The 27,388-nt window shown below is 42.2% G+C and overlaps 1 protein-coding gene across 3 annotated transcripts in view; it reads left to right on the plus strand.

Annotated features, from left to right (window-relative positions):
* Positions 1 to 26,769, plus strand: part of LRSAM1 (leucine rich repeat and sterile alpha motif containing 1) — a 43,406-nt gene extending 16,637 nt beyond the window's left edge. For 2 of the 3 annotated variants that reach the window (XM_063433012.1, XM_063433014.1), the window contains exons 10-25: positions 133 to 257; positions 2,162 to 2,191; positions 2,338 to 2,460; positions 3,040 to 3,179; positions 3,628 to 3,672; positions 4,054 to 4,124; positions 4,630 to 4,729; positions 5,582 to 5,669; positions 8,093 to 8,167; positions 11,360 to 11,440; positions 16,037 to 16,132; positions 16,406 to 16,504; positions 17,433 to 17,564; positions 18,167 to 18,239; positions 24,582 to 24,754; positions 25,468 to 26,769. In XM_063433012.1, the coding sequence (XP_063289082.1) occupies positions 133 to 257; positions 2,162 to 2,191; positions 2,338 to 2,460; positions 3,040 to 3,179; positions 3,628 to 3,672; positions 4,054 to 4,124; positions 4,630 to 4,729; positions 5,582 to 5,669; positions 8,093 to 8,167; positions 11,360 to 11,440; positions 16,037 to 16,132; positions 16,406 to 16,504; positions 17,433 to 17,564; positions 18,167 to 18,239; positions 24,582 to 24,754; positions 25,468 to 25,593 (1,577 nt within the window). In that variant the 3' untranslated portion in view covers positions 25,594 to 26,769. The remainder of the gene's footprint in view (positions 1 to 132; positions 258 to 2,161; positions 2,192 to 2,337; positions 2,461 to 3,039; positions 3,180 to 3,627; positions 3,673 to 4,053; positions 4,125 to 4,629; positions 4,730 to 5,581; positions 5,670 to 8,092; positions 8,168 to 11,359; positions 11,441 to 16,036; positions 16,133 to 16,405; positions 16,505 to 17,432; positions 17,565 to 18,166; positions 18,240 to 24,581; positions 24,755 to 25,467) is intronic. The other variant, XM_063433013.1, reaches the window with a different exon arrangement.
* Positions 26,770 to 27,388: the final 619 nt, after the last annotated feature.

The raw sequence follows: 27,388 nt of genomic DNA on the forward strand, positions 1-27,388 counted from the left end.
AATCGTGGAGAGATAACCGCATGTCTGCATAATAAACGGTGCCGCCATGTTTCATTTATCTGTTTATAAATTGCTGGGTTTTGGGTCTTACACGTTCCTCCAGTTTGTGTTTTGTTTCTATTCCTTTGCTAGAGATCGGCATTGAATACTGTGCGCCCTCGCAGTATCTGCTCTCCGTCCTGGAAAACAGTGCGGGAGAAGGGGACTCCGTGGACGGGGCACCTGCAGCGTTCCAAGCAGAGGAGGTGGAGTGGCAGGTAAACTGTGTGTATTGTGTCCGTGTAACAGGACGAGCTGTAACAATTCCTTGAGTGACGCGGCAAGAGGGCTAAGGTCTCGTGTGCAGGGCCGGTGCAAGGATTCTTCCGCCCTAGGCAACAATCCATTTTGCCGCCCCCTCATGAATGCAACTACATTCCCTCAGAGGTTTATTCACAAATCTGAATTGCAATAAAGAGACATTTAGGGAAAGAGAAGCACTGAGGAGACATTAAAGGGTAACCATAGTGCCAGGAAAACAAAATTGTTTTCCTGGCACTATAGCTTCCCTCTCCATCAAGTGCACCTCCCCCCTAGTGGTGCAGAAGGGGTTACAAACCACTTACCCGGGTCCAGCGCTAATGTCCCTCGGCACTGGCTCAGGTCCGCCGTCGCTCCTCAATGGCCGCGCTCACATTAGGATTTCCCCATAGGAAAGCATTATACTTTGGGGTTTTGCGTGACGCTGGATGTCCCCATGAATAGCCACTAGAGGTGGAGTTAACTCTGAATGTGAATTTATTGCAGTTTGTTAAAAACTGCAATAATTACCTTTGCAATTGAAGGGCACTGGGATAGTGCATACAGATCACTTCAATCAGTTGAAGTGGTCTGGCTGCCTTTAGTGTCCCTTTAAGTGAAAGCAGACGCACAGTGAGAGAACGGATACAGCCTGGGGAGACATTTAGGGAAAAGATAGAGACTGTTGAGATATTTAGGAAACAGAGACTGGAAAACATTTTAGGAGAGAAACATAGTGAGCACACATTTAAGGAAAGAAAGATATACACACTCACTGACATACACATTGTCACTTACACACTCTCACTAACACACACACAGTGTCACTTGCAGTCTCACTAACACACACACACTCTCACCGACATACACACTGTCAGCTACACTCTCACTAACACACACACACCCAGAGTCACTTACAGTGTCACTTACACACTCTCACTAACACAGACACACACACACACTTACACATTCACTTAAGAGTCACTTACACATTCTCACTAACACAGTGTCATTTGAACACTCTCACACTGTCACTCAAGCAAAAAAAAAAACATCACTTTATTAACACACACAAATACAGCAATTTAAAACATACACACACCAATTTACAACAATGCACACAATAAATCATCCCTCTTAGCCTGCCACACCTGAGTGCTGCGAAGAGAAGTCCAGCCTGCAGGTAGCTGCTGTTGTTCCTGATGGGGGGAGCAGGAGAGCCGGTCACTGTGAGCAAAGGCTGCTTCATGTTCCCCTTAGAGTGCTTTCTGGTGTTCACAGGCAGGGGGCAGCCAGGATACTAAGTCACATCCCTGCTTCCCCCTGCCTGCAGGAAGCAGAGTGCTCTGCTTGGGTGCTTTCCCCGAGCAGGCAAGCGGCAGAGAGGAGCCCAGCAGGTGAGTGGCTGCGCTGGGGGGTGGCTAAGGAGCCGCTCACCCAGCACAGCATCCCCAGACAGCAGCAGGGCAGCCCACCAGGAAACCTCCCAGTGGGCGCCCCCCAGAGGCCGTCGCCCCAGGCGAATGCCTTATTCACCTTAATAGTAGCACCGTCCCTGTTCGTGTGTGAATTGATGTTAAGTGGAAGACGGATAGTTGTAGGACCTCTCATGTAGTAAGGGATGTACGAACTGATGCGTATATGCTCAGATGTCACAGTTCTTTTAACTGGAAGCAACAATAGACAGAATGAGTGAACCCTCCATTTTGGGTGATTTATAAGATTTCTGATCAAGTTTTACGGTCTCACGCTTTTTTTTTTTTTTTTCTTCTAATTTTGTACTTCAATAATTATATTGTTTCCGAACCAGGAGGGTATTATTTATTTCTGGTGTAAATCTGCAGTTTTCTGTAACAAACATTTTTCTGATTTCTTATTTCAGAACAAATTCTCAGAATACGAAAGGAGAAAGGTGGGTAATTGGGGAGACACTTGGGCACTTTCACCCTCCTCCATCTGGGTGCCCATACCCTTGTCCTTCCCATCCAGGCCTCTAACCTCCCCCACCTGGGATTATATATTATATTACTATATTATATGCTTTATTTGCTTTTGTAGGAACAGAAAATGCTGGAAAAACTGGAATTTGAACGTCGTCTGGACCTGGGGCAGAGAGAATACGCACAGCTTGTCCAACAGAACAACACGCAGAAAGACCAGATCCTGCAATCCGTGAGACAGGTGAGTAGTTTAAAATCTTCCAAACCTAAAAATAAACACATCCTAATGGTCACCACGGCCGTTCATCAGATGGTCCAGGTATCGTGATCGATAGTAATGTCCATACTGAACCACTCAGAAACTCCAAATTACTGCATTTTAATCCTCTCCCTGGCTGATTACTAGATCCCTTGGACCCAACACAGTCTGGCTAATTCTACAAATTAGAACATAATGCGAAATTCTATGATGTCACATTATCAGAACAAGTTGTTTAAAATATAGAACGCAGAAACCTTGAATTTTAGTGGGATGGCTATTCCACACATCTACACCTATTCTATTAAAATTAATGATTTAGTCTAAGGTGTTTGAAATGTTATCTGCGTACTGCATTTAAAATTGACGTTTGTGATTTACACCCTCCTGGAGAGCCGGGATCCATTACTTTCTATTTATGGGATTACTGAGAAGCTGGCTGCCTCAGGGTTATGGGAGCACTCAGGGTCCATTGACTGTTACGTTGTATCACAGTGAGTGCATATAGACAGGACGAGTTACAGACAGACAGAGCTGATGGTTTGGTGCCTCTTGTCTCAGGAGCAATCACGGCTCGATAAAGGACTGACCCAACACCAAAAGCAGCTCCACAACGACCGACGGGAGCTACAGGAGCAGCTTAAACAGATGGACAAGAGAATCTCCTTCCGCATCTCAAATCTGCTGGAAGAAAACCAGAGGTAAGAGTAGTATCATGTGGTGATCCCGGTGACCCTCCACCCATCGGTGAATTCAGCCAGACACCATCCATTTTCTCTTAGTTTAATTTTTGACGCCGGGTCCAGCACGGCTGAGGAAGCTTCAGCTTTTTTCATTCCTACCCGTTGCATCAATAACTGGATTAACAGAATCCTGTCTGGGATAATTCGATTGGGTATAATATTTAGCTGATAACAAGTCCAACCAAATTACTGTAAATGTTGAATATATCATTTTCTGATAAAACTGAGCAGTTTATAAATAATTGTCCTACGATAGTTTAACAGAAGCTCATGGAAATTTTCATTGATTAAACCTAGTCTAGCTCCAGTTTGTTACGCTTGCATTGAGTCTTGTTATACAGAGCACCCCATATAATATGTTGTTATTAATTGTTCGATACTAAATACTGTTATTTCTACTTTCCAGACAGAAGCAAAGTGCCGCCATTTTGAAATCTTTGGATGACGAGCGGTAAGTGATGTTACTTTTTTTTTTACTCTAAATAAACACAATACATTCTATGTCTTAATAACACAATCTTCATTTATTCATTAACACCCCAAAACATCATCTTCCACTGGTTATTAAGGCAGTAGTGCTATCAGTCTTGGTTTCTGTCTGTTCTCTTGGTTCAGTCCTAACCCGGGTTTTTGACTCGCCGTGGCGGGATTTGAACTTGTCCCGGGAAATGTTCTATGAAACCTCTTTCGGTCACCTTATAAATGGCGATCAACATGCTTTGATCAGTAAAACGTGAACCAGGCAACCACTGTCAAGAAACGTAGCTTTGTAGCGTGATGTAAGCATTGTGTGAAGCCTCGCTTAATGAATGTTTATTGTGCTACCTTCCAGGATAAGAATGGAGCAGCTCATGGCAATCACACAAGAAGAGGCGGACAATCTGCGTCGAAAGGAAGTAGCGTGTATGTAAACTTAATCCACACGCAGAAAGCAGTTATACCTTTAACTTCTAGAATACTTAGCAAGGGATTGTGGGCATTCCGATGTGATGAACCTAATCTCCATCCTCTTAATGTTCCCCAATGCTTCTGGTTATTGAATTGTCTCATTTTATCTCTTAAACAATTAGTATTTGCTCTCCTGTATGAAATAATTACTGCTAGAAATGGGGATCACTGCAAAAATTAAGCCAAAACCGAAAAATTATTAGATTACTTAGTACCAGTTTAGTCGGATATAGGAGTACACGTGTGCGTTGTCTTATAAATAACATTTTGTGATTGGGCTTGTATTTTTTTGTTTTTATAATTCTCATGTCTAAGCACATGTAGTGCTCTGTATACAGATTATTCAGTCACAAGTAATGTCGTATTATTAGAGATTGTGTTATCTATTCATACATCATTCCATTCTGTGCCCATAACTACGAACCCATCTGAGTGACTCCCTCTGTTTCTGTCTGTGCAGCCGCCATGCAGCAGATGCTCACGGAGAGCTATAAAAGCCGCCTTCTCCAAATGGCTTATGAGTCCCGTCGCCAGGAGATGGTTAACCAGGCATGCTCCAGGTGAAGACACTTGGCATCCAATGGGAATTGCAGATAGTTCTGGCAGAGTTTAACTGCGGGCAGTGAGATTTGCTAGAATTCACAAAGCGACAGGCATGTTGATCTAGAATACCCAATGTAAGACTGACAGATTGGCAGCCACAGGCCGTGCCAGGTACCTCTGCTCCAATTTTAGTAGTGTGATTGCATGTGTAACCAGGGGTGTGTAGCCAAGGACGTTTAAGTGACTTATTTACACAGACTGATTTCTAAACAGATTTATTTTAGTTTAAAGACACATTACGGGGAGTATTATTGCTGCGGAGCTCTGTTATACACTCACACATTAGTGGGAGTATTATTGCTGTGGAGCTCTGTTATACACTCAGACACATTACTGGGAGTATTATTGCTGTGGAGCTCTGTTATACACTCAGACACATTACTGGGAGTATTATTACCATGGAGCTCTGTTATACCCTCAGACACATTACTGGGAGTATTATTACCGTGGAGCTCTGTTATACACTCAGACACATTACTGGGAGTATAATTGTTGTGGAGCTCTGTTATACACTCAGACACATTACTGGGAGTATTATTGCTGTGGAGCTCTGTTATATACTCAGACACATTACTGGGAGTATTTATTGCTGTGGAGCTCTGTTATACACACAGACACACCAACAATATGGACCTCCTAGAAAAGAGGGACAGGGGGATTTGGGTCCAGCATTGTGACTGACTCTCCTAGATAGGGTCTTGTCAGGGATACAATATTTTAAATGTAAGCTAATAGAAGTATCTTTGTTAGATGGGAGGGGACCTTGTTGTTATTTATTTAATTTTTTAAAATTTCTCTTTTATTTACAGCTTGGCAGATATGGATCATAAACTGCAGCAAATTCAGGTCTGGCAACAACTGGATCAAAGTAAAGCCATCAGTCAGATCTTACAGGAGGTATGGGTTCTCCTTAGGGATAGGGGCTTAAAGCTCAACCTAGCAGCTTCATATAACTGTAACCGAGCTCTGCAGCTCTCCATAGACTGAACACTGAGCCCTGCAGCTCTCCATAGACTGAGCACTGAACCCTGCAGCTCTCCATAGACTGAACACTGAGCCCTGCAGCTCTCCATAGGCTGAGCACTGAACCCTGCAGCTCTCCATAGACTGAACACTGAGCCCTGCAGCTCTCCATAGGCTGAACCCAGCAGCTCTCCATAGACTGAATACTGAACCCTGCAGCTCTCCATAGACTAATTACTGAACCCTGCAGCTCTCCATAGACTGAATACTGAACCCTGCAGCTCTCCATAGACTGAATACTGAACCCTGCAGCTCTCCATAGACTGAATACTGAACCCTGCAGCTCTCCATAGACTGAATACTGAACCCTGCAGCTCTCCATAGACTGAATACTGAACCCTGCAGCTCTCCATAGACTGAACCCTGCAGCTCTCCATAGACTGAATACTGAACCCTGCAGCTCTCCATAGACTGAGCACTGAACCCTGCAGCTCTCCATAGACTGAATACTGAACCCTGCAGCTCTCCATAGACTGAATACTGAACCCTGCAGCTCTCCATAGACTGAGCACTGAACCCTGTAGCTCTCCATAGACTGAATACTGAACCTTGCAGCTCTCCATAGACTGAATACTGAACCCTGCAGCTCTCCATAGACTGAGCACTGAACCCTGCAGCTCTCCATAGACTGAACACTGAGCCCTGCAGCTCTCCATAGGCTGAACCCAGCAGCTCTCCATAGACTGAATACTGAACCCTGCAGCTCTCCATAGACTGAATACTGAACCCTGCAGCTCTCCATAGACTGAATACTGAACCCTGCAGCTCTCCATAGACTGAATACTGAACCCTGCAGCTCTCCATAGACTGAATACTGAACCCTGCAGCTCTCCATAGACTGAATACTGAACCCTGCAGCTCTCCATAGACTGAATACTGAACCCTGCAGCTCTCCATAGACTGAATACTGAACCCTGCAGCTCTCCATAGACTGAATACTGAACCCTGCAGCTCTCCATAGACTGAATACTGAACCCTGCAGCTCTCCATAGACTGAATACTGAACCCTGCAGCTCTCCATAGACTGAATACTGAACCCTGCAGCTCTCCATAGACTGAATACTGAACCCTGCAGCTCTCCATAGACTGAGCACTGAACCCTGCAGCTCTCCATAGACTGAATACTGAACCCTGCAGCTCTCCATAGACTGAATACTGAACCCTGCAGCTCTCCATAGACTGAATACTGAACCCTGCAGCTCTCCATAGACTGAATCCTGCAGCTCTCCATAGACTGAATACTGAACCCTGCAGCTCTCCATAGACTGAATACTGAACCCTGCAGTTCTCCATAGACTGAACATTTAACCCTGCAGCTCTCCATAGACTGAACACTGAACCCTGCAGCTCTCCATAGACTGAACACTGAACCCAGCAGCTCTCCATAGACTGAATACTGAACCCTGTAGCTCTCCATAGACTGAATATTATACCCTGCAGCTCTCCATAGACTGAATATTATACCCTGCAGCTGTCCATAGACTCCATAGACTAGGGGATCTGTGGTTGAGTTTCAAGTATTTGTGAGATTTCCTGTTAATGACGAACAGGCCTTGTGCGCTCATATTAAAGGGAACGGTTACATACTAAGGCAGGAGAATTACTTCATAAAAATCTTTTTATTGATAATAACAGAAGAAAATAACCGTACACTTGTCTGGGGAAACGTGTCCTCATGTTGTAGCCAGCAGAGTGCGCTGTTCACTGTATACACTATAGCATTCAGCTCCCGGCTATTTAAATGTAGCTGCTCAAACTGTGTGTAGATCTTTGTATCCTGAGCACCCCTGTGAGCTTCTCATTTAGGGGAGTCCGTTTGAGAGCCTCTCATTTAGTAGAGCACCCCTGTAAGCCTCTCATTTAGGGGAGCACCCCATTGAGAGCCTCTCATTTAGGGGAGCACCCCATTGAGAGCCTCTCATTTAGGGGAGCACCCCCTTGAGAGCCTCCCATTTAGTGGAGCACCCCTGTGAGCCTCTCCTTCAGGGGAGCACCAATGAGAGCCTCTCATTTAGGGGAATACCGCTGTGAGCCTCTCAATTAGGGGAGAACCCCTGTGAGCCTCTCATGTAGGGAAGCCCGCTTGAGAGCCTCTCATTGAGTAGAGCACCTCATTGAGGGGAGCACCCCCTTGAGAGCCTCTCATTTAGTGGAGCACCCCGTGAGCCTCCCATTTAGACAAACATCTCTGTGAGCTTCTCTTTCTGGTGAAGGGATCTGCCTTACAGATCTCTATTACAGTTAGTATTTGGTGCAACACGGAGTTTAATCCTGAAATATCCTCTGTTCTCTTTCAGTCGGAAATCCAGAAAGCTGCGTTCGAGGCTCTGCAGCTTAAAAAAGATCTGATGCACAGACAGATAAGAGAGCAGGTTAGTGTGAGTGTAATCGTACGTCCTTATCAAAAGAAAAGGGAAAAAAATAAACATTATTTTTTTCAGGGTTGGCCAAAACCCCCCATGAACCTTAGTCAACATTGCATTTGGCAAACACCATGAGTGTTGCATTGTAATGGTGGCCCAGACTGTGCAGGGAAGGAGGTGACTTAATACCATTTTAGCATTTATTTGGACTCCGTATAACAGTTCCCCAATTTGTGCCGATTCAAACCAAAATGTAAAATGGAGACGTATAAAAACTCTGTACCATATCCAGTGACCGGCATTTAGAGCACTAATCATTTCCTGTTATCACAGATCCTGCCTAGAAAACACAGTTTATTATAGAGTAATGTCTCCTCCAATGGTTCTGAACTATATTTCCCATGATGCCCAGCTAGCCCTGCGGCCATCGCTGGTATACAATATTCTATCCATTCTCTGCACACCCATATCAGCCTCTAATACTGGGCATTGCACACCCCTTCTGTGCAAAATAAATTCCTAGCTGGACAGTTTCCCGTGACATTCCCCGCTTCTGCTCCAGCATGTTTTGAGTTACCCTAATTCCTGGCTTCGCTGTTTGGCTTTATTTATTTATTTTGGTTTTCATCCTTTTTTCATTCATCAATGGAGACATACTAGTCATGGTGAACGGATGAACCCATGGGGCCGGCTTATACCTAAACTACGGGTAAACATGTCAGGATTTGAATATTTTTGGGAGGGTAATGTTTACACATCCTCACAGCAGTCTGAAACCTTTAAAAATAATAATTCTCCAATTCTGCTGGTATAGCCACCCTTCACACTGGACACCTCAAATCTACGCGCTAATATGACACCATCTATGGGGTCAGTGACATTTAATTTCCCAGAATCCTTCGCTCACAGGAGAGACAGGAAACGGACATGCTGTGAATTACTTAATCAGGGAGTGATAAAAAGTGATTGTTGTATTTATTCTGTCATATTAAAAAGTGAGCAAATCTTGACTCAAGCAGAGCACGTAATGATAGCGTAGGGCGCTTTAATAAATGAACATATTCTATTTGTAAAATAAATCTCCAAGTAATGCATATTGCTGGCTAGGAGCTGCAGTTTGATGGTTACGAGATGATGAGTGGGCGCTGTAAGTTGCTGGTTAGTAGATGGTAAGTAGGTGCTGTAAGTTGCAGGGTAGGGGCTAGAGTTTTCTGGCTAGTAGATAGTGAGTAGCCGGTGTAAGTTGCTGGTTAGTAGATGGTAAGTTGGCACTGTAAGTTGCTGGTTAGTAGATGGTAAGTTGGCGCTGTAAGTTGCTGGTTAGTAGATGGTAAGTTGGCGCTGTAAGTTGCTGGTTAGTAGATGGTAAGTTGGCGCTGTAAGTTGCTGGTTAGTAGATGGTAAGTTGGCACTGTAAGTTGCTGGTTAGTAGATGGTAAGTTGGCGCTGTAAGTTGCTGGTTAGTAGATAGTGAGTAGCCGGTGTAAGTTGCTGGTTAGTAGATGGTAAGTTGGCGCTGTAAGTTGCTGGTTAGTAGATGGTAAGTTGGCGCTGTAAGTTGCTGGTTAGTAGATGGTAAGTTGGCGCTGTAAGTTGCTGGTTAGTAGATGGTAAGTTGGCGCTGTAAGTTGCTGGTTAGTAGATGGTAAGTTGGCGCTGTAAGTTGCTGGTTAGTAGATGGTAAGTAGGCGCTGTAAGTTGCTGGTTAGTAGATGGTAAGTTGGCGCTGTAAGTTGCTGGTTAGTAGATGGTAAGTTGGCGCTGTAAGTTGCTGGTTAGTAGATGGTAAGTTGGCGCTGTAAGTTGCTGGTTAGTAGATGGTAAGTTGGCGCTGTAAGTTGCTGGTTAGTAGATGGTACGTTGGCGCTATAAGTTGCTGGTTAGTAGATGGTAAGTTGGCGCTGTAAGTTGCTGGTTAGTAGATGGTAAGTTGGCGCTGTAAGTTGCTGGTTAGTAGATGGTAAGTTGGCGCTGTAAGTTGCTGGTTAGTAGATGGTAAGTAAGCGCTGTAAGTTGCTGGTTAGTAGATGGTAAGTTGGCGCTGTAAGTTGCTGGTTAGTAGATGGTAAGTTGGCGCTGTAAGTTGCTGGTTAGTAGATGGTAAGTTGGCGCTGTAAGTTGCTGGTTAGTAGATGGTAAGTTGGCGCTGTAAGTTGCTGGTTAGTAGATGGTAAGTTGGCGCTGTAAGTTGCTGGTTAGTAGATGGTAAGTTGGCGCTGTAAGTTGCTGGTTAGTAGATGGTAAGTTGGCGCTGTAAGTTGCTGGTTAGTAGATGGTAAGTTGGCGCTGTAAGTTGCTGGTTAGTAGATGGTAAGTTGGCGCTGTAAGTTGCTGGTTAGTAGATGGTAAGTAGGCGCTGTAAGTTGCTGGTTAGTAGATGGTAAGTTGGCGCTGTAAGTTGCTGGTTAGTAGATGGTAAGTAGGCGCTGTAAGTTGCTGGTTAGTAGATGGTAAGTTGGCGCTGTAAGTTGCTGGTTAGTAGATGGTAAGTTGGCGCTGTAAGTTGCTGGTTAGTAGATGGTAAGTTGGCGCTGTAAGTTGCTGGTTAGTAGATGGTAAGTAGGCGCTGTAAGTTGCTGGTTAGTAGATGGTAAGTTGGCGCTGTAAGTTGCTGGTTAGTAGATGGTAAGTTGGCGCTGTAAGTTGCTGGTTAGTAGATGGTAAGTTGGCGCTGTAAGTTGCTGGTTAGTAGATGGTAAGTTGGCGCTGTAAGTTGCTGGTTAGTAGATGGTAAGTTGGCGCTGTAAGTTGCTGGTTAGTAGATGGTAAGTTGGCGCTGTTGGTTTCTAGGTATGGGCTGCAGTTTGCTGGATATTTTGGGGATACAGCATCCTGAGCCCTGCTTAGATTTGTTTCTTTCCAAGCCCCTCATAAGTTAATATTTAAGCAACAAACTGTAGCCTTTGTTGAGGATTTAGTGTGTTTGCCAGCACTTCCTTGCAAAGTCCCATTTTCCAGCTTTCAATTTGCTTTGGATTGTTACCATCCTCGAACCGACGCTAATAACCTGCGCCCGCATTGTGTCCCTGTGTTACTCCACATCTCTCTGTGTAAATAAAGCAGGCGCGTACTTATGCATTGATATGTTTTAACTATACATTGAATAAAATGAGAGGTAAGAAGCCCCTCGGTGCCATCCACCGGAGCGTCAGTAAGTAAGCGGGAATTGATCCAAACCCTCCTGTCTCATCTTCTGCCTAGATTATATTAATAGAGACTGAGTTAATGCAGCTGACTCACCTTGAGATAACCAGGCAAGAACTGGACACCGAGGCACTGCAGGTATGTGGTCCCCCTGGAGCCCCTCCGTAACACCCATTGCAGGATTTCTGATTTGTCTTTATTAACATTTCTTCATACAGCTGATTCGGGAGAGGGGGCACTCTGTGCTCACACTACAAAGACACCTACATTGTTACTCCTTTACCCCCAATACCTGTGCTGCACCTGATATTAGTGGCTTTAGTCTGTCTGTTGGTATTTTCAGATTTGAATTTAATTTAACTGGATCTTTAGTTTAGTTTTCTCAGGGGTGACGAATTTTGCTAGTGCATTATTTCACTGGAAATGCTATCGGTTTTTAACAAGGAAACCTAGGGGCTTATTGGTGGGGAATTCAAACTATTCGGCCTGAACCCCCCCTCCCTCCCCTCCAGCTTCTGTCTCCCCCCCCCCCCCCCCCCACTCTCCACTTTGTGTGAATACATGTGTTTATATTTGTGTGAATACCATGTGTGTTTTTCTTTGTGTGAATACCATGTGTGTTTTTCTTTGTGTGCATACCATGTGCGTGTTTCTTTGTGTGAATACCATGTGCGTTTCTCTGTGTGTATACCATGTGTGTTTTTCTTTGTGTGAATACCATGTGCGTTTTTCTTTGTGTGAATTCATGTGTGTTTTTCTTTGTGTGTATACCATGTGCGTGTTTCTTTGTGTGTATACCATGTGCATTTCTCTGTGTGTATACCATGTGTGTTTTTCTTTGTGTGTATACCATGTGTGTTTTTCTTTGTGTGAACACATGTGTGTTTTTCTTTGTGTGAATACCATATGTGTTTTTCTTTGTGTGAATACATGTGTGTTTATATTTGTGTGAATACCATGTGTGTTTTTCTTTGTGTGAATACCATATGTGTTTTTCTTTGTGTGAATACATGTGTGTTTATATTTGTGTGAATACCATGTGTGTTTTTCTTTGTGTGAATACATGTGTGTTTTTCTTTGTGTGAATACCATGTGTGTTTTTCTTTGTGTGAATACATGTGTGTTTTTCTTTGTGTGAATACCATGTGTGTTTTTCTTTGTGTGAATACATGTGTGTTTTTCTTTGTGTGAATACCATGTGCATTTTTCTTTGTGTGAATACATGTGTGTTTTTCTTTGTGTGCATACCATGTGCGTTTCTCTTTGTGTGTATACCGTGCGTTTCTCTTTATGTGCATACCATGTGCGTTTCTTTTTGTGTGCATACAATGTGCATTTCTCTTTGTGTGCATACCAAATGCGTTTCTCTTTGTGTGTATACCATGTGTGTTTCTCTTTGTGTGCATACCATGTGCGTTTCTCTTTGTGTGCAACTATGTGCGTTTCTCTTTATGTGTAGACATGATAAAGGATATTTATTAATGTGTTCTGAAAGCGACTGTTAAATTCTGTCTTTTTTTTAATGGTATTTATACAATTGCTCCAAAAGCAATTAAATAATTGACAATTTTTTCCATATTTTATTCTGCCAGTATGCACAGAAATAGCCGCTTCACAAAAAAGTGGTTGAAAGATTTACATTTCTGTTGCGCCACCGAAAACATGGCATACATTCAAAATGTATGGTTAGGAAGCAAAATACGCAACAGATTTAATAAATAGTGCCAAGTATTCTATGAAAATTAGTCGTGAAGTTTTGGCAACACTTTGATAAATCTCTCCATATATTTGAACTTTTCTTTGTGTCTAAGTATATTTCACTTTGTGTGAATATAAAGTACGTTCAGCTCTCTGTATGTTTGTGCGTATATAAAGTACGTTTATGTCTTAGTGCGTATATAATGTACGATTCTCTCTGTGCGTATATAAAGTACGTTTATGTCTTAGTGCGTATATAATGTACGATTCTCTCTGTGCGTATATAAAGTACGTTTATGTCTTAGTGCGTATATAATGTACGATTCTCTTTGTGCGTATATAAAGTACGTTTATGTCTTAGTGCGTATATAATGTACGATTCTCTCTGTGCGTATATAAAGTACGTTTATGTCTTAGTGCGTATATAATGTACGATTCTCTTTGTGCGTATATAATGTACGATTCTCTTTGTGCGTATATAAAGTACGTTTATGTCTTAGTGCGTATATAATGTACGATTCTCTTTGTGCGTATATAATGTACGATTCTCTTTGTGCGTATATAAAGTACGTTTATGTCTTAGTGCGTATATAATGTACGATTCTCTTTGTGCGTATATAAAGTACGTTTAAGTCTTAGTGCGTATATAATGTACGATTCTCTTTGTGCGTATATAAAGTACGTTTAAGTCTTAGTGCGTACATAATGTACGATTCTCTTTGTGCGTATATAAAGTACGTTTATGTCTTAGTGCGTATATAATGTACGATTCTCTTTGTGCGTATATAAAGTACGTTTATGTCTTAGTGCGTATATAATGTACGATTCTCTTTGTGCGTATATAAAGTATGTTTACCTCCCTGTGTGTTTCTCGTTGTGCATATATAATATACGTTTACCTCTTTGTAGGTTTCAGTTTGTGTGTATTTAAAGTACGTTTTTCTTTGTACGTATATAATGTACATCTATCTCTTTTGTGCTTATGTAAAGTACGGTTTTACCTCTCTGCATATACAGTGTTTGTTTCTGTTTGTGCTGATACAGTGTATGTTTCTGTGTGTGCTGATACAGTGTATGTTTCTGTGTGTGCTGATACAGTGTATGTTTCTGTGTGTGCTGATACAGTGTATGTTTCTGTTTGTGCTGATACAGTGGATGTTTCTGTTTGTGCTGATACAGTGGATGTTTCTGATGTGCTGATACAGTGTATGTTTCTGTGTGTGCTGATACATTATTATTATTATTATTGCCATTTATATAGCGCCAACAGATTCCGTAGCGCTTTACAATATTTTGAGAGGGGGGGATGTAACAATAAATAAGACAATTACAAGAAAACGTACAGGAATAATAGGTTGAAGAGGACCCTGCTCAAATGAGCTTACAGTCTATAGGAGGTGGGGTATTAGAAACATTAGGATAGGAAATATCAAGTAGGAGTGAAGCAGAGCTGGAGGAGAGAGCAAAGCACTATCCCATAGGAGAGAGCAAGAGACAGGTATGTAAGGGAGAGATTACTCTGGGAGGCCATAAGCTTTCCTGAAGAGATGGGATTTAAGGCCCTTCTTAAATGATTGAAGACTAGGGGAGAGTCTGATGGCAGTAGGCAAGTTATTCCATAGGAGAGGAGCCGCCTGTGAGAGGTCCTGCAAGCGTGAGTTGGCCGTACGGGTGCGAGCAGCGGTCAGGAGAAACATTGTATGTTTCTGTGTGTGCTGATACAGTGTATGTTTCAGTTTGTGCTGATACAGTGTATGTTTCTGTGTGTGCTGATACAGTGTATGTTTCTGTGTGTGCTTATACAGTGTATGTTTCTGTTTGTGCTGATACAGTGTATGTTTCTGTGTGTGCTGATACAGTGTATGTTTCTGTTTGTGCTGATACAGTGTATGTTTCTGTTTGTGCGTATATAAAGCGCCTTTCTCTTTGTGCATACATGCTATATATTTCTATTTGCATCTATATAGTGGTGTTTCTCTTTCTGCGTATAGAAATGATTTATCTTTCGTACATTCACTACGTCCTGTTGGTATATGTGTATGTTGGTGCGTGTGCGATGCCTCGTGTCTTTATATGTAGTCACTCTTTGTGTGTCTTGTATATAATATTTGTACATTTTCCTTCTGTTGGTATTTGTTACCGTCTGCGTCCTCGCTGTGATTGTGTCCTCACTAGGATAGAGTATTTGTAAGTAGACTAAAGGTCGGAACGATCAGTCTTTGTAATACGGGAGGGCACTGCAATCCTGACCGCCCTGGCAGTGTCCAGGCAGCAGACATAATGAAACATTCCTGTTCTACAGCAAAGAGTCTCGCTCCCTGTCTGATAACCCCTCGTTACCTCATGCCTCTCCCACCTGTCCCATCATACAGCAGACTTCATCATCTTTTGGCTCCCAACCCCCCGACCTCTATTCCACACTCACATCTTGCACCTAGGCCCCCCCCCTCTCTGTATCCTTATCTCCCTTCTTCAACCCTTGCTAACCCTCCTGTACCCCACCATCATACCCCGTATACTACACTTTGGAACTTGCAATCTTGTGGTTGAATTTTTAGGATAAATAGGGAAAACTCAGGGGTCATTGCATTGTTTTCGTTTTCCTTTGCCGTATCATCGCTTTCAACCAAATGTGATAAGGACCATTTCTGTTTTGACCATCACCCTCCCATTTCTTATCCCTGCCTTGCTTCTCGTGCCCAAGAACATATCGACACAATCGATCCCAATAAAGCCCAGATTTGACTTGTAGTGATTTTTTCCCCAAAATATGATTTTTCTAAGTTATTCCTTATTTCAAATAAAACCCTCCAGTATCCTCACGCCCCTTTTGTGATGTGATGCTCATATTTTGTATTGACCCCTGAGGGGGGAGAGATCACCATGAAGTAGCATTTATCTTTAATTCCCTTCCAAGGTTTAAGGGGGGATTGAAGGGGGGATTGTCCATCCATTTTCGTGTTACAATTCCCGAACCCCCGATTTCAAGGCGCAGGCGATTTTACTGTGAATGATTCTGTTTTTAATTTACTGCAGGAAGAAATCTCAGTGCAACGCCGCACACTCAGCGAACTCTTACAACAACTCCTGAAAGATAAGAAGCAGAGAGAGGAAGAGCTTCTGGATGTGTTGGTAAAATAGCTTTCGTCTCTCTACATGTCTGTAATATTTTCTGAATACAGCAATCACCAACAAACAAACCAACAATGCCACACACTGGTATAATTAAAAGCATATAATAGAACGTCTGTAAGAGGAATAAATGTTCGCATGAATGATTCTATAACTAATAGTCTATAGAAATTAAACCGTCCACGGCATTTCATGTGCACTGGCGGCTAATGTCATGGTCTCATATCTCATGGGCTAATTCTAGATATTTGTGACTTTTTTTTTTTCCCTCAGCGCCAAATGGATGCGAAAAGTGAAGCCAATCAGGAGAATTACTGGTTGATCCAGTATCAGCGCCTGCTAAACCAGAAGCCGCTGTCTCTCAGACTCCAGGTGAGAGCGGGAGTCTGGATACGTATTGTGGTGTTAATATTATTATGCAGAGTAATATGACGATCGTCCTGACCACCTGCCAAACGCAGTGCTAACCCGGGTCATCCTGCAGCAAGGAACGATAAATATCAAGTCTGGAACAGACACTGAATGAAATTGGGATTATATGTAAGAATAGCTTTACCTGAACTAATAGAAATGTCTCCCAATACAGTTACATGGGAGCCTTTATTACTGAGCGAGGAGTCAGAATTCCAATACAGATCTAGATTTATTAGACAGTTTAAACTTAACCCCTTAATGCAAAGCGCTTTACTATTTAAGTCAAATTTTAGTTGACTAACAATTTTGAGATTTAGTCGACTGAAACTAAAACAATTCAGATGACTAAAATACGACTAAAACTTAATTGAAAATTGAAGCCAAAATAAACACTGCACAGAGGGGCTGTAGGAGGGGCACAAGAGACAGACCAGGGCTTGTGAGAGAGACACCTAGAGGGGCTGGGAGGACACAAATACACAGAGGGGCTGGGGAAAAAGACAGACCAGGGCTTGTGAAAGAGACACCTAGAAGGGCTGGGAGGACACAAAGAGACACAGAGGGGCTGGGGAAGGGGACAAAGAGACAAATACAGTCTTTAACTAAACCCAATAGATTTGGGTCGTGTTGACTAAAATCCACTGGAGATTTATTCTGCTAAAACTAAAACAATTCCGATGACTAAAATATGACTAAAACTAAATTGAAATTTGCTGCCACATTTAACACTGCAGAGGAGTATATTATCAGGCATAAAGTAGAAGGGGGCTATAATCTTACTATCTAAAGGAATGATGTGCATTGATGACCAGCTGAGAACTGGATCCATGCTGTTATACGTGGCTCACACACACTACATATGGCCACTGTCGGTTCCCTTTTCTAGGAAGAAGGATTGGAGCAAGAGTTAGTGAGTCTCCTGAAGGAAGTTTCTGCAGAGAAGTACCTTCCGATATTCGCTCACCATCGTTTCTCGCTGGAGATGTTGGAGAAGATGACGCCCAACGACCTTAAAAAGGTACGAAACGTCAGCGTTGTGGTAATGAGACTAAATTAAGAGTTGCAGATCTGTTAGACTCCCTAAAATATTATAACCAAAACGGAGTGCATTAGACAAATATATAACCTTTAAAAAATACCAATGGTTCTTTTTGTTGGACGAATTCAAATGATTGGATTTTCCTTAAAGGCACCTTCTAGGCACCATATTCACTTCCCTCATCTATCACTATCCCACACTTTACTATGAAACCATTTTGGGATTTCGTAACACTGTTTGAGGGTCCTCAGACTCCTGCATCTCAGCCCAATGTGGAAGTATTGCTCTGTACCAACTCATACCAGGTTCGCTGATGACCAAGTGCTGCAGAGAGTAGCCAGGTTGTCAGGGAACCTCATTCAATGTTAAACCACTAGAAAATCGTTTAAAATTGATGACTGCACCCGGTGTACTCAGGCACCATAACCACTTTAATGAAATAAATTGGTCATGATGCTTTGAGTGTCTCTTCAATACCTCTGGAAATAGTCGATTTTTGGTTTGGCTTCTCCCACCCCTATGTTCTTCTGTCATCCTTTCCCCTAATTACTCATTTCTGAGACCGCTTTCTTGTGCCTTAGCTTGGAGTGCAGGAAGTGGGACTACAGATTTCCATCATCGATCGAGCAAAAGAGATCTGGAGACTCAGAAAAGGTAAAGATACTTCTTGTAATCTTCTTCTAATAGTCTATGTCTGTCCGCTCTCTCTTTCTGTTCTATATTCTGTAATAGTCTACAGTATGTAATCATATTACCATTCTGTCCTCTAATATTCTATATCATTCCTTCTTCTGTAATGTTCTATAGAATCACATTCCTTTAACATTTAATAGAAACCCTCTTCCGCCCAGTAATATTCTATTGAATCTTGATCGCATTGAGTAATTGTTCTCAGTAACCTTCTATAGAATCTTCCTCTCCAGTAACAATCTATAGAACCCTCCTCTCCAGTAACATCCTATAGAACCCTCCTATCGATTAACATTCTATGGAATCCTCCTCTCCTGTAACATTCTATAGAACCCTCCTCTCCAGTAACATTCTATAGAACCCTCCTCTCCAGTAACATTCTATAGAATCCTCCACTCCAGTAACATTCTATAGAACCCTCCTCTCCAGTAACATTCTATAGAATCCTCTCCAGTAACATTCTATAGAATCCTCCTCTCCAGTAACATCCTATAGAACCCTCCACTCCAGTAACATTCTATAGAATCCTCCTCTCCAGTAACATTCTATAGAATCCTCCTCTCCAGTAACATTCTATAGAATCCTCCTCTCCTGTAACATTCTATAGAATCTTCCTCTCCAGTAACATTCTATAGAACCCTCTTCTCCAGTAACATTCTATAGAACCCTCTTCTCCAGTAACATTCTATAGAACCCTCCTCTCCAGTAACATTCTATAGAACCCTCTTCTCCAGTAACATTCTATAGAAACCTCCTCTCCAGTAACATCCTATAGAACCCTCCTATCGAGTAACATTCCATGGAATCATCCTCTCCTGTAACATTCTATGTAACCCACCTCTCCAGTAACATTCTATAGAACCCTTCTCTCCAGTAACATTCTATAGAACCCTCCTCTCCAGTGACATTCTATAGAACCCTCCTCTCCAGTAACATTCTATAGAACCCTCCTCTCCAGTAACATCCTATAGAACCCTCCTCTCCAGTAACATTCTATAGAACCCTCCTCTCCAGTAACATTCTATAGAACCCTCCTCTCCAGTAACATTCTATAGAATCTTCCTCTCCAGTAGCATTCTATAGAACCCTCCTCTCCAGTAACATTCTATGGAACCCACCTCTCCAGTAACATTCTATGGAACCCACCTCTCCAGTAACATTCTATAGAACCCTTCTCTCCAGTAACATTCTATAGAACCCTCCTCTCCAGTGACATTCTATAGAACCCTCCTCTCCAGTAACATTCTATAGAACCCTCCTCTCCAGTAACATCCTATAGAACCCTCCTCTCCAGTAACATTCTATAGAACCCTCCTCTCCAGTAACATTCTATAGAACCCTCCTCTCCAGTAACATTCTATAGAACCCTCCTCTCCAGTAACATTCTATAGAACCCTTCTCTCCAGTAACATTCTATAGAACCCTCCTCTCCAGTGACATTCTATAGAACCCTCCTCTCCAGTAACATTCTATAGAACCCTCCTCTCCAGTAACATCCTATAGAACCCTCCTCTCCAGTAACATTCTATAGAACCCTCCTCTCCAGTAACATTCTATAGAACCCTCCTCTCCAGTAACATTCTATAGAACCCTCCTCTCCAGTAACATTCTATAGAATCTTCCTCTCCAGTAGCATTCTATAGAACCCTCCTCTCCAGTAACATTCTATGGAACCCACCTCTCCAGTAACATTCTATGGAACCCACCTCTCCAGTAACATTCTATAGAACCCTTCTCTCCAGTAACATTCTATAGAACCCTCCTCTCCAGTGACATTCTATAGAACCCTCCTCTCCAGTAACATTCTATAGAACCCTCCTCTCCAGTAACATCCTATAGAACCCTCCTCTCCAGTAACATTCTATAGAACCCTCCTCTCCAGTAACATTCTATAGAACCCTCCTCTCCAGTAACATTCTATAGAACCCTCCTCTCCAGTAACATTCTATAGAATCTTCCTCTCCAGTAGCATTCTATAGAACCCTCCTCTCCAGTAACATTCTATAGAATCCACCTCTACAGTAATATTCTATAGAATCCTCCTCTCCAGTAACATTCTATAGAATCCTCCACTCCAGTAACATTCTATAGAATCCACCTCTCAAGTAACATTCTATAGAACCCTCCTCTCCAGTAACATTCTATAGAACCCTCCTCTCCAGTAACATTCTATAGAATCCACCTCTCCAGTAACATTCTATAGAATCCTCCTCTCCAGTAACATTCTATAGAACCCTCCTCTCCAGTAACATTCTATAGAACCCTCCTCTCCAGTAACATTCTATAGAATCCTCCTCTCCAGTAACATTCTATAGAATCCTCCTCTTCAGGAACATTCTATAGAATCCTCCTCTTCAGGAACATTCTATAGAATCCTCCTCTCCAGCTCTCCAGTAACATTCTATAGAACCCTTCTCTCCAGTAACATTCTATAGAATCCACCTCTCCAGTGACATTCTATAGAACCCTCCTCTCCAGTAACATTCTAAAGAATCCTCCTCTCCGGTAACATTCTATAGAATCCTCCTCTCCAGTGACATTCTATACAATCCTCCTCTCCAGTAACATTCTATACAATCCTCCTCTCCAGTAACATTCTATAGAACCCTCCTCTCCAGTAACATTCTATAGAATCCTCCACTCCAGTAACATTCTATAGAACCCTCCTCTCCAGTAACATTCTATAGAACCCTCCTCTCCAGTAACATTCTATAGAATCCTCCACTCCAGTAACATTCTATAGAATCCACCTCTCAAGTAACATTCTATAGAACCCTCCTCTCCAGTAACATTCTATAGAATCCTCCTCTCCAGTAACATTCTATAGAACCCTCCTCTCCAGTAACATTCTATAGAACCCTCCTCTCCAGTAACATTCTATAGAATCTTCCTCTCCAGTAGCATTCTATAGAACCCTCCTCTCCAGTAACATTCTATGGAACCCACCTCTCCAGTAACATTCTATGGAACCCACCTCTCCAGTAACATTCTATAGAACCCTTCTCTCCAGTAACATTCTATAGAACCCTCCTCTCCAGTGACATTCTATAGAACCCTCCTCTCCAGTAACATTCTATAGAACCCTCCTCTCCAGTAACATCCTATAGAACCCTCCTCTCCAGTAACATTCTATAGAACCCTCCTCTCCAGTAACATTCTATAGAACCCTCCTCTCCAGTAACATTCTATAGAACCCTCCTCTCCAGTAACATTCTATAGAATCTTCCTCTCCAGTAGCATTCTATAGAACCCTCCTCTCCAGTAACATTCTATAGAATCCACCTCTACAGTAATATTCTATAGAATCCTCCTCTCCAGTAACATTCTATAGAATCCTCCACTCCAGTAACATTCTATAGAATCCACCTCTCAAGTAACATTCTATAGAACCCTCCTCTCCAGTAACATTCTATAGAACCCTCCTCTCCAGTAACATTCTATAGAATCCACCTCTCCAGTAACATTCTATAGAATCCTCCTCTCCAGTAACATTCTATAGAACCCTCCTCTCCAGTAACATTCTATAGAACCCTCCTCTCCAGTAACATTCTATAGAATCCTCCTCTCCAGTAACATTCTATAGAATCCTCCTCTTCAGGAACATTCTATAGAATCCTCCTCTTCAGGAACATTCTATAGAATCCTCCTCTCCAGCTCTCCAGTAACATTCTATAGAACCCTTCTCTCCAGTAACATTCTATAGAATCCACCTCTCCAGTGACATTCTATAGAACCCTCCTCTCCAGTAACATTCTAAAGAATCCTCCTCTCCGGTAACATTCTATAGAATCCTCCTCTCCAGTGACATTCTATACAATCCTCCTCTCCAGTAACATTCTATACAATCCTCCTCTCCAGTAACATTCTATAGAACCCTCCTCTCCAGTAACATTCTATAGAATCCTCCACTCCAGTAACATTCTATAGAACCCTCCTCTCCAGTAACATTCTATAGAACCCTCCTCTCCAGTAACATTCTATAGAATCCTCCACTCCAGTAACATTCTATAGAATCCACCTCTCAAGTAACATTCTATAGAACCCTCCTCTCCAGTAACATTCTATAGAATCCTCCTCTCCGGTAACATTCTATAGAATCCTCCTCTCCAGTGACATTCTATACAATCCTCCTCTCCAGTAACATTCTATACAATCCTCCTCTCCAGTAACATTCTATAGAACCCTCCTCTCCAGTAACATTCTATAGAACCCTCCTCTCCAGTAACATTCTATAGAATCCTTCTCTCCAGTAACATTCTATACAATCCTCCTCTCCAGTAACATTCTATACAATCCTCCTCTCCAGTAACCTTCTATAGAACCCTCCTCTCCAGTAACCTTCTATAGAACCCTCCTCTCCAGTAACATTCTATAGAATCCTCCTCTCCAGTAACATTCTATAGAGTCCTCCTCTTTAGTAACATTCTATACAATCCTCCTCTCCACTAACATTCTATACAATCCTCCTCTCCAGTAACATTCCATAGAATCCTCCTCTCCAGTAACATTCTATAGAACCCTCCTCTCCAGTAACATTCTATAGAACCCTCCTCTCCAGTAACATTCTATAGAATCCTCCTCTCCAGTAACATTCTATAGAACCCTCCTCTCCAGTAACATTCTATAGAACCCTCCTCTCCAGTAACATTCTATAGAGTCCTCCTCTTTAGTAACATTCTATAGAATCCTCCTCTCCAGTAACATTCTATAGAATCCTCCTCTCCAGTAACATTCTATAGAACCCTCCTCTCCAGTAACATTCTATAGAATCCTCCTCTTTAGTAACATTCTATAGAATCCTCCTCTCCAGTAACATTCTATAGAACCCTCCTCTCCAGTAACATTCTATAGAACCCTCCTCTCCAGTAACATTCTATAGAATCCTCCTCTCCAGTAACATTCTATAGAATCCTCCTCTCCAGTAACATTCTATAGAATCCTCCTCTTTAGTAACATTCTATAGAATCCTCCTCTTTAGTAACATCCTATAGAACCCTCCTCTCCAGTAACATTCTATAGAACCCTCCTCTCCAGTAACATTCTATAGAATCCTCCTCTCCAGTAACCTTCTATAGAATCCTCCTCTCCAGTAACATCCTATAGAACCCTCCTCTCCAGTAACATTCTATAGAACCCTCCTCTCCAGTAACATTCTATAGAATCCTCCTCTCCAGTAACATCCTATAGAACCCTCCTCTCCAGTAACATTCTATAGAACCCTCCTCTTTAGTAACATCCTATAGAACCCTCCTCTCCAGTAACATTCTATAGAATCCTCCTCTTTAGTAACATTCAAAAGAATCCTCCTCTCCAGTGACATTCTATAGAATCCTCCTCTTTAGTAACATTCTATAGAATCCTCCTCTTTAGTAACATCCTATAGAACCCTCCTCTCCAGTAACATTCTATAGAATCCTCCTCTCCAGTAACATTCTATAGAACCCTCCTCTCCAGTAACATTCTATACAATCCTCCTCTCCAGTAACATTCTATACAATCCTCCTCTCCAGTAACATTCTATAGAACCCTCCTCTTTAGTAACATTCTATACAATCCTCCTCTCCAGTAACATTCTATACAATCCTCCTCTCCAGTAACATTCTATAGAACCCTCCTCTCCAGTAACATTCTATACAATCCTCCTCTCCAGTAACATTCTATACAATCCTCCTCTCCAGTAACATTCTATACAATCCTCCTCTCCAGTAACATTCTATAGAATCCGCCTCTTTAGTAACATTCTATAGAATCCTCCTCTTTAGTAACATTCTATAGAACCCTCCTCTCCAGTAACATTCTATAGAATCCTCTCCAGTAACATTCTATAGAATCCTCTCCAGTAACATTCTATAGAATCCTCCTCTTTAGTAACATCCTATAGAACCCTCCTCTCCAGTAACATTCTATAGAATCCTCCTGTTTAGTAACATCCTATAGAACCCTTCTCTCCAGTAACATTCTATAGAATCCTCCTGTTTAGTAACATCCTATAGAACCCTCCCCTGCAGTAACATATTAGATTCAGACATGGGTGTTTAAGAGGGAGTGTAGACTGCTGAGGCTTCTCCTATAACATTTTCTCCTATAATCTCTGATTCTTTTTCTGTGTAACATTTATTTCATGAAATTATAAACATCGATATTTTTACTCTTACTTTATGCCAAGAAGTTGCAGGTTTAGTCATCCTTGGATTTAGTCAAAGGATCTTGTTGGTGGTCTCCACTAGATATTGGTCTGCAGCAGACCCGTTCACATGGCGTAACCAAAACCACTGCAATTCTTAAAACTGTTTTACATGGTTTCAGAAAAACTCAAAGCTGTGGATAACATTACACCTGTTGAACTAAAGCCAAGTGTACCTCAAGAAGTTGAGCCGAGTGCACCCCAAGACGTCCAACCCAGCCTCGAATCTCCTTCTTTCCCCTTAAACGAAGTGACCAATAGTAACTCTGAGTGCGTCGTCTGCTTGGAGCAAGAGGTAAAAACTCACAGCGGATTTCATTAGACACCAAGTGCTGCGTAGCAAATGCCCAAAATGGTCTACATGCCTGCTCAGTAGTTATGGTGCTCGCTGGCCAAGTTAGTCATTCTGCCATTTACTGTATGCAGAGGACAAATATAGGAGAAATTCGCTGTGTCCTGGCTGTGGTAGCCTATGGCCACATCTTACAGACTCTGAAATCATCCTTCTCCTCTCTCTATACAGGCGATAGCAGAAGGGCTGCGCTCCATATTAGTGTAGGCTCAGGGAGAAGGGAGCGCTGTGCCTCTATTGGGGGACACTCTTGTTATCATTGTGTTCATTGGGGGTATGATGTCAAACACTTTAATTTCAAATCATTTAGAACCCTTTCTCGCAGTGAGACAGTAACTGCGGTGCAGAGAGATCAGACACCGCCTTCTTGCTGATCTTACGGTAAGTGCGCTGGAACTGACAGATTCTCAGCAGTGAGCAGGAGGCAGGTCACATTACTAATAATATATCTTAATTATTGTCCTTTTTTTGTTTATTTCATTTTAATGCATTTTCTAAATAACTTTATGAAAGGGCAAAGCAGAATGGTAGCACAAACACAACTTTTAATCCTATATATCTGATACGATCTGAGCTGCAAGTACACGGCGTGGGCGTACCGTAGGAGAAAAGTGCCAGCCAGTAACTGTAATAACGCCCTGCTCTGTCATCTCTAGGCTCAGACCATATTTCTCACCTGTGGACACGTGTGCTGCTGCTCAAAATGTGGGGACGCCCTCCATACCTGCCCGCTGTGCCGTGGGGCGATTACGCAGCGCATACGGATATATCACAGCACCTAAGAGACAGAGGTCGAAGCAAGAAACTCCCCAAAATCGGTTCCCTGCTCGTTATTTCTGGTTCCAAAAGACACGGAGGAGCAGAAAGATGGGGGACAAAATTCACTGTTTCTGGGAAAGGGGGAGCCCGCCTGCAATCGTTTTAACCCTTTGTTTCTTGTTGTGTTTCCTAGTTACCCAGCAATGTGAACAAGCTGTTACTTTATATGGCTGATTAACTTAATCCAGATATCACTGCTTGTCAGCTGTCTGTCCCCAGTGTGTCTGTCTGTCCTCTCTATGTGTGGAAAGGTGGAAATCAATATGCTGCACCGTCTATCTGTAGTGTGTATCTACCCGCACAGCTAGCATGCTGCAAACGTGATCCTTCTCTGAGTTCTGCTGGCAATGCTTTGTCACTAAACTCCCTACATATCTGTAAACACGGCCCTCCTCTCCGTCCTGTCACTCCGTTAGTGTATAGTGATGTGGAGTATCTCTCCTAAATAGCTGACTTCTCTGGGTGAATGATGAAGAATTCCTGATCCAGAAACCTTCCATTTATTTATTTCTTGATGCGCTGGTGTGCTGACCCTGAATGCTGAATTAATTTTATACTGATTGATGCTTATGCATAATGATGCCAAGTATCTTGCTATAGGTGTAGCCCTATCCCGGTCCTTTACAGAATATCTGTGAATAGCTGCCCAATAGGAATTTGGGGAGGTTTCTTTCCTCCTTTTCCATTCCTATGGCATGCGCCCCAACATTGGGAGGTGTGAAATCAGGACAGGGAGTGAGTGGGTGGTGCAAAATCAGGACTGTCATGCCAGATCTGGGACTCTTTGGAGGTATGAGTGTGAAGTTACTTGTGTTTTTGTATGTTGATGCTGTGTGTGTGTCGTACCAGCTGTAAATGAGCCTTCTGTCTGCACTGAACATATCCCTGGAATCGTAGTCGTTTAGAAATAAACTGCTTCTGCTGTATAATGATGCTGAGTATCCCAACATGCATTTCAGTGTGGAAAAGATATTTATTACATTATATTACACATTTCTTTGTGTGTCGGGAGCAGCCATCTATTTATCATCAATAATTATCTAAGAATAGCACTTTACATAGCATTAAGCGAAATAGCTGTAGTGAAATGGGCAGTATACGATGTGTGCGCATGCATGGAATATCCTTTAGATTAGTGTTTCCCAACCCAGTCCTCAAGGCACACCTACCAGTCCAGGATTTAAGGATTACCCAGTTTTGTCTAAGGTGTTTTTTCTTTTTTTTTCTAAAAACACCTTAGACAAAACTGGGTAATCCTTAAATCCTGGACTGGTAGGTGGGCCTTGAGGACTGGGTTGGGAAACACTGCTTTAGATCACACGCGGTTTGTTAATTGGGATATAGAATCTCTCGTGTCCAGACAATATCTGACATAAAGGATACCCGAGTCTACGTCATCACGTCGTTACAAAATGTTTAGACGTTTTCTGGGGTAATGACATTTTCCATTTACCCACTTGATGCCCAATTCCTTTCACTCTAAGTTTTACGATTTCTGATAGATTTATGTGTTTTCTCTCTTTATTCAGTAAATCCTTACGAGTTTATTTATTAAGTAGTGAATTGTAGTGAATCGCAAATTAAGTAAAAAAGTTCTGATCTGGGTAAATTCTCCGATTGTTATAGTTACACTTTGGTTATGTTGTTGTGGTGTTTTTGATTCACTACAGTTCATTGTTTAATTAATAAACCCATTTGTTTTACAGTTTTGACAATCAGTCCCCTGCATTTATCTTAATGTTCTGTTTAAGTTCATAT

Source organism: Pelobates fuscus, chromosome 9, assembly GCF_036172605.1.
Source record: "Pelobates fuscus isolate aPelFus1 chromosome 9, aPelFus1.pri, whole genome shotgun sequence".
NCBI lineage: Eukaryota > Metazoa > Chordata > Amphibia > Anura > Pelobatidae > Pelobates > Pelobates fuscus.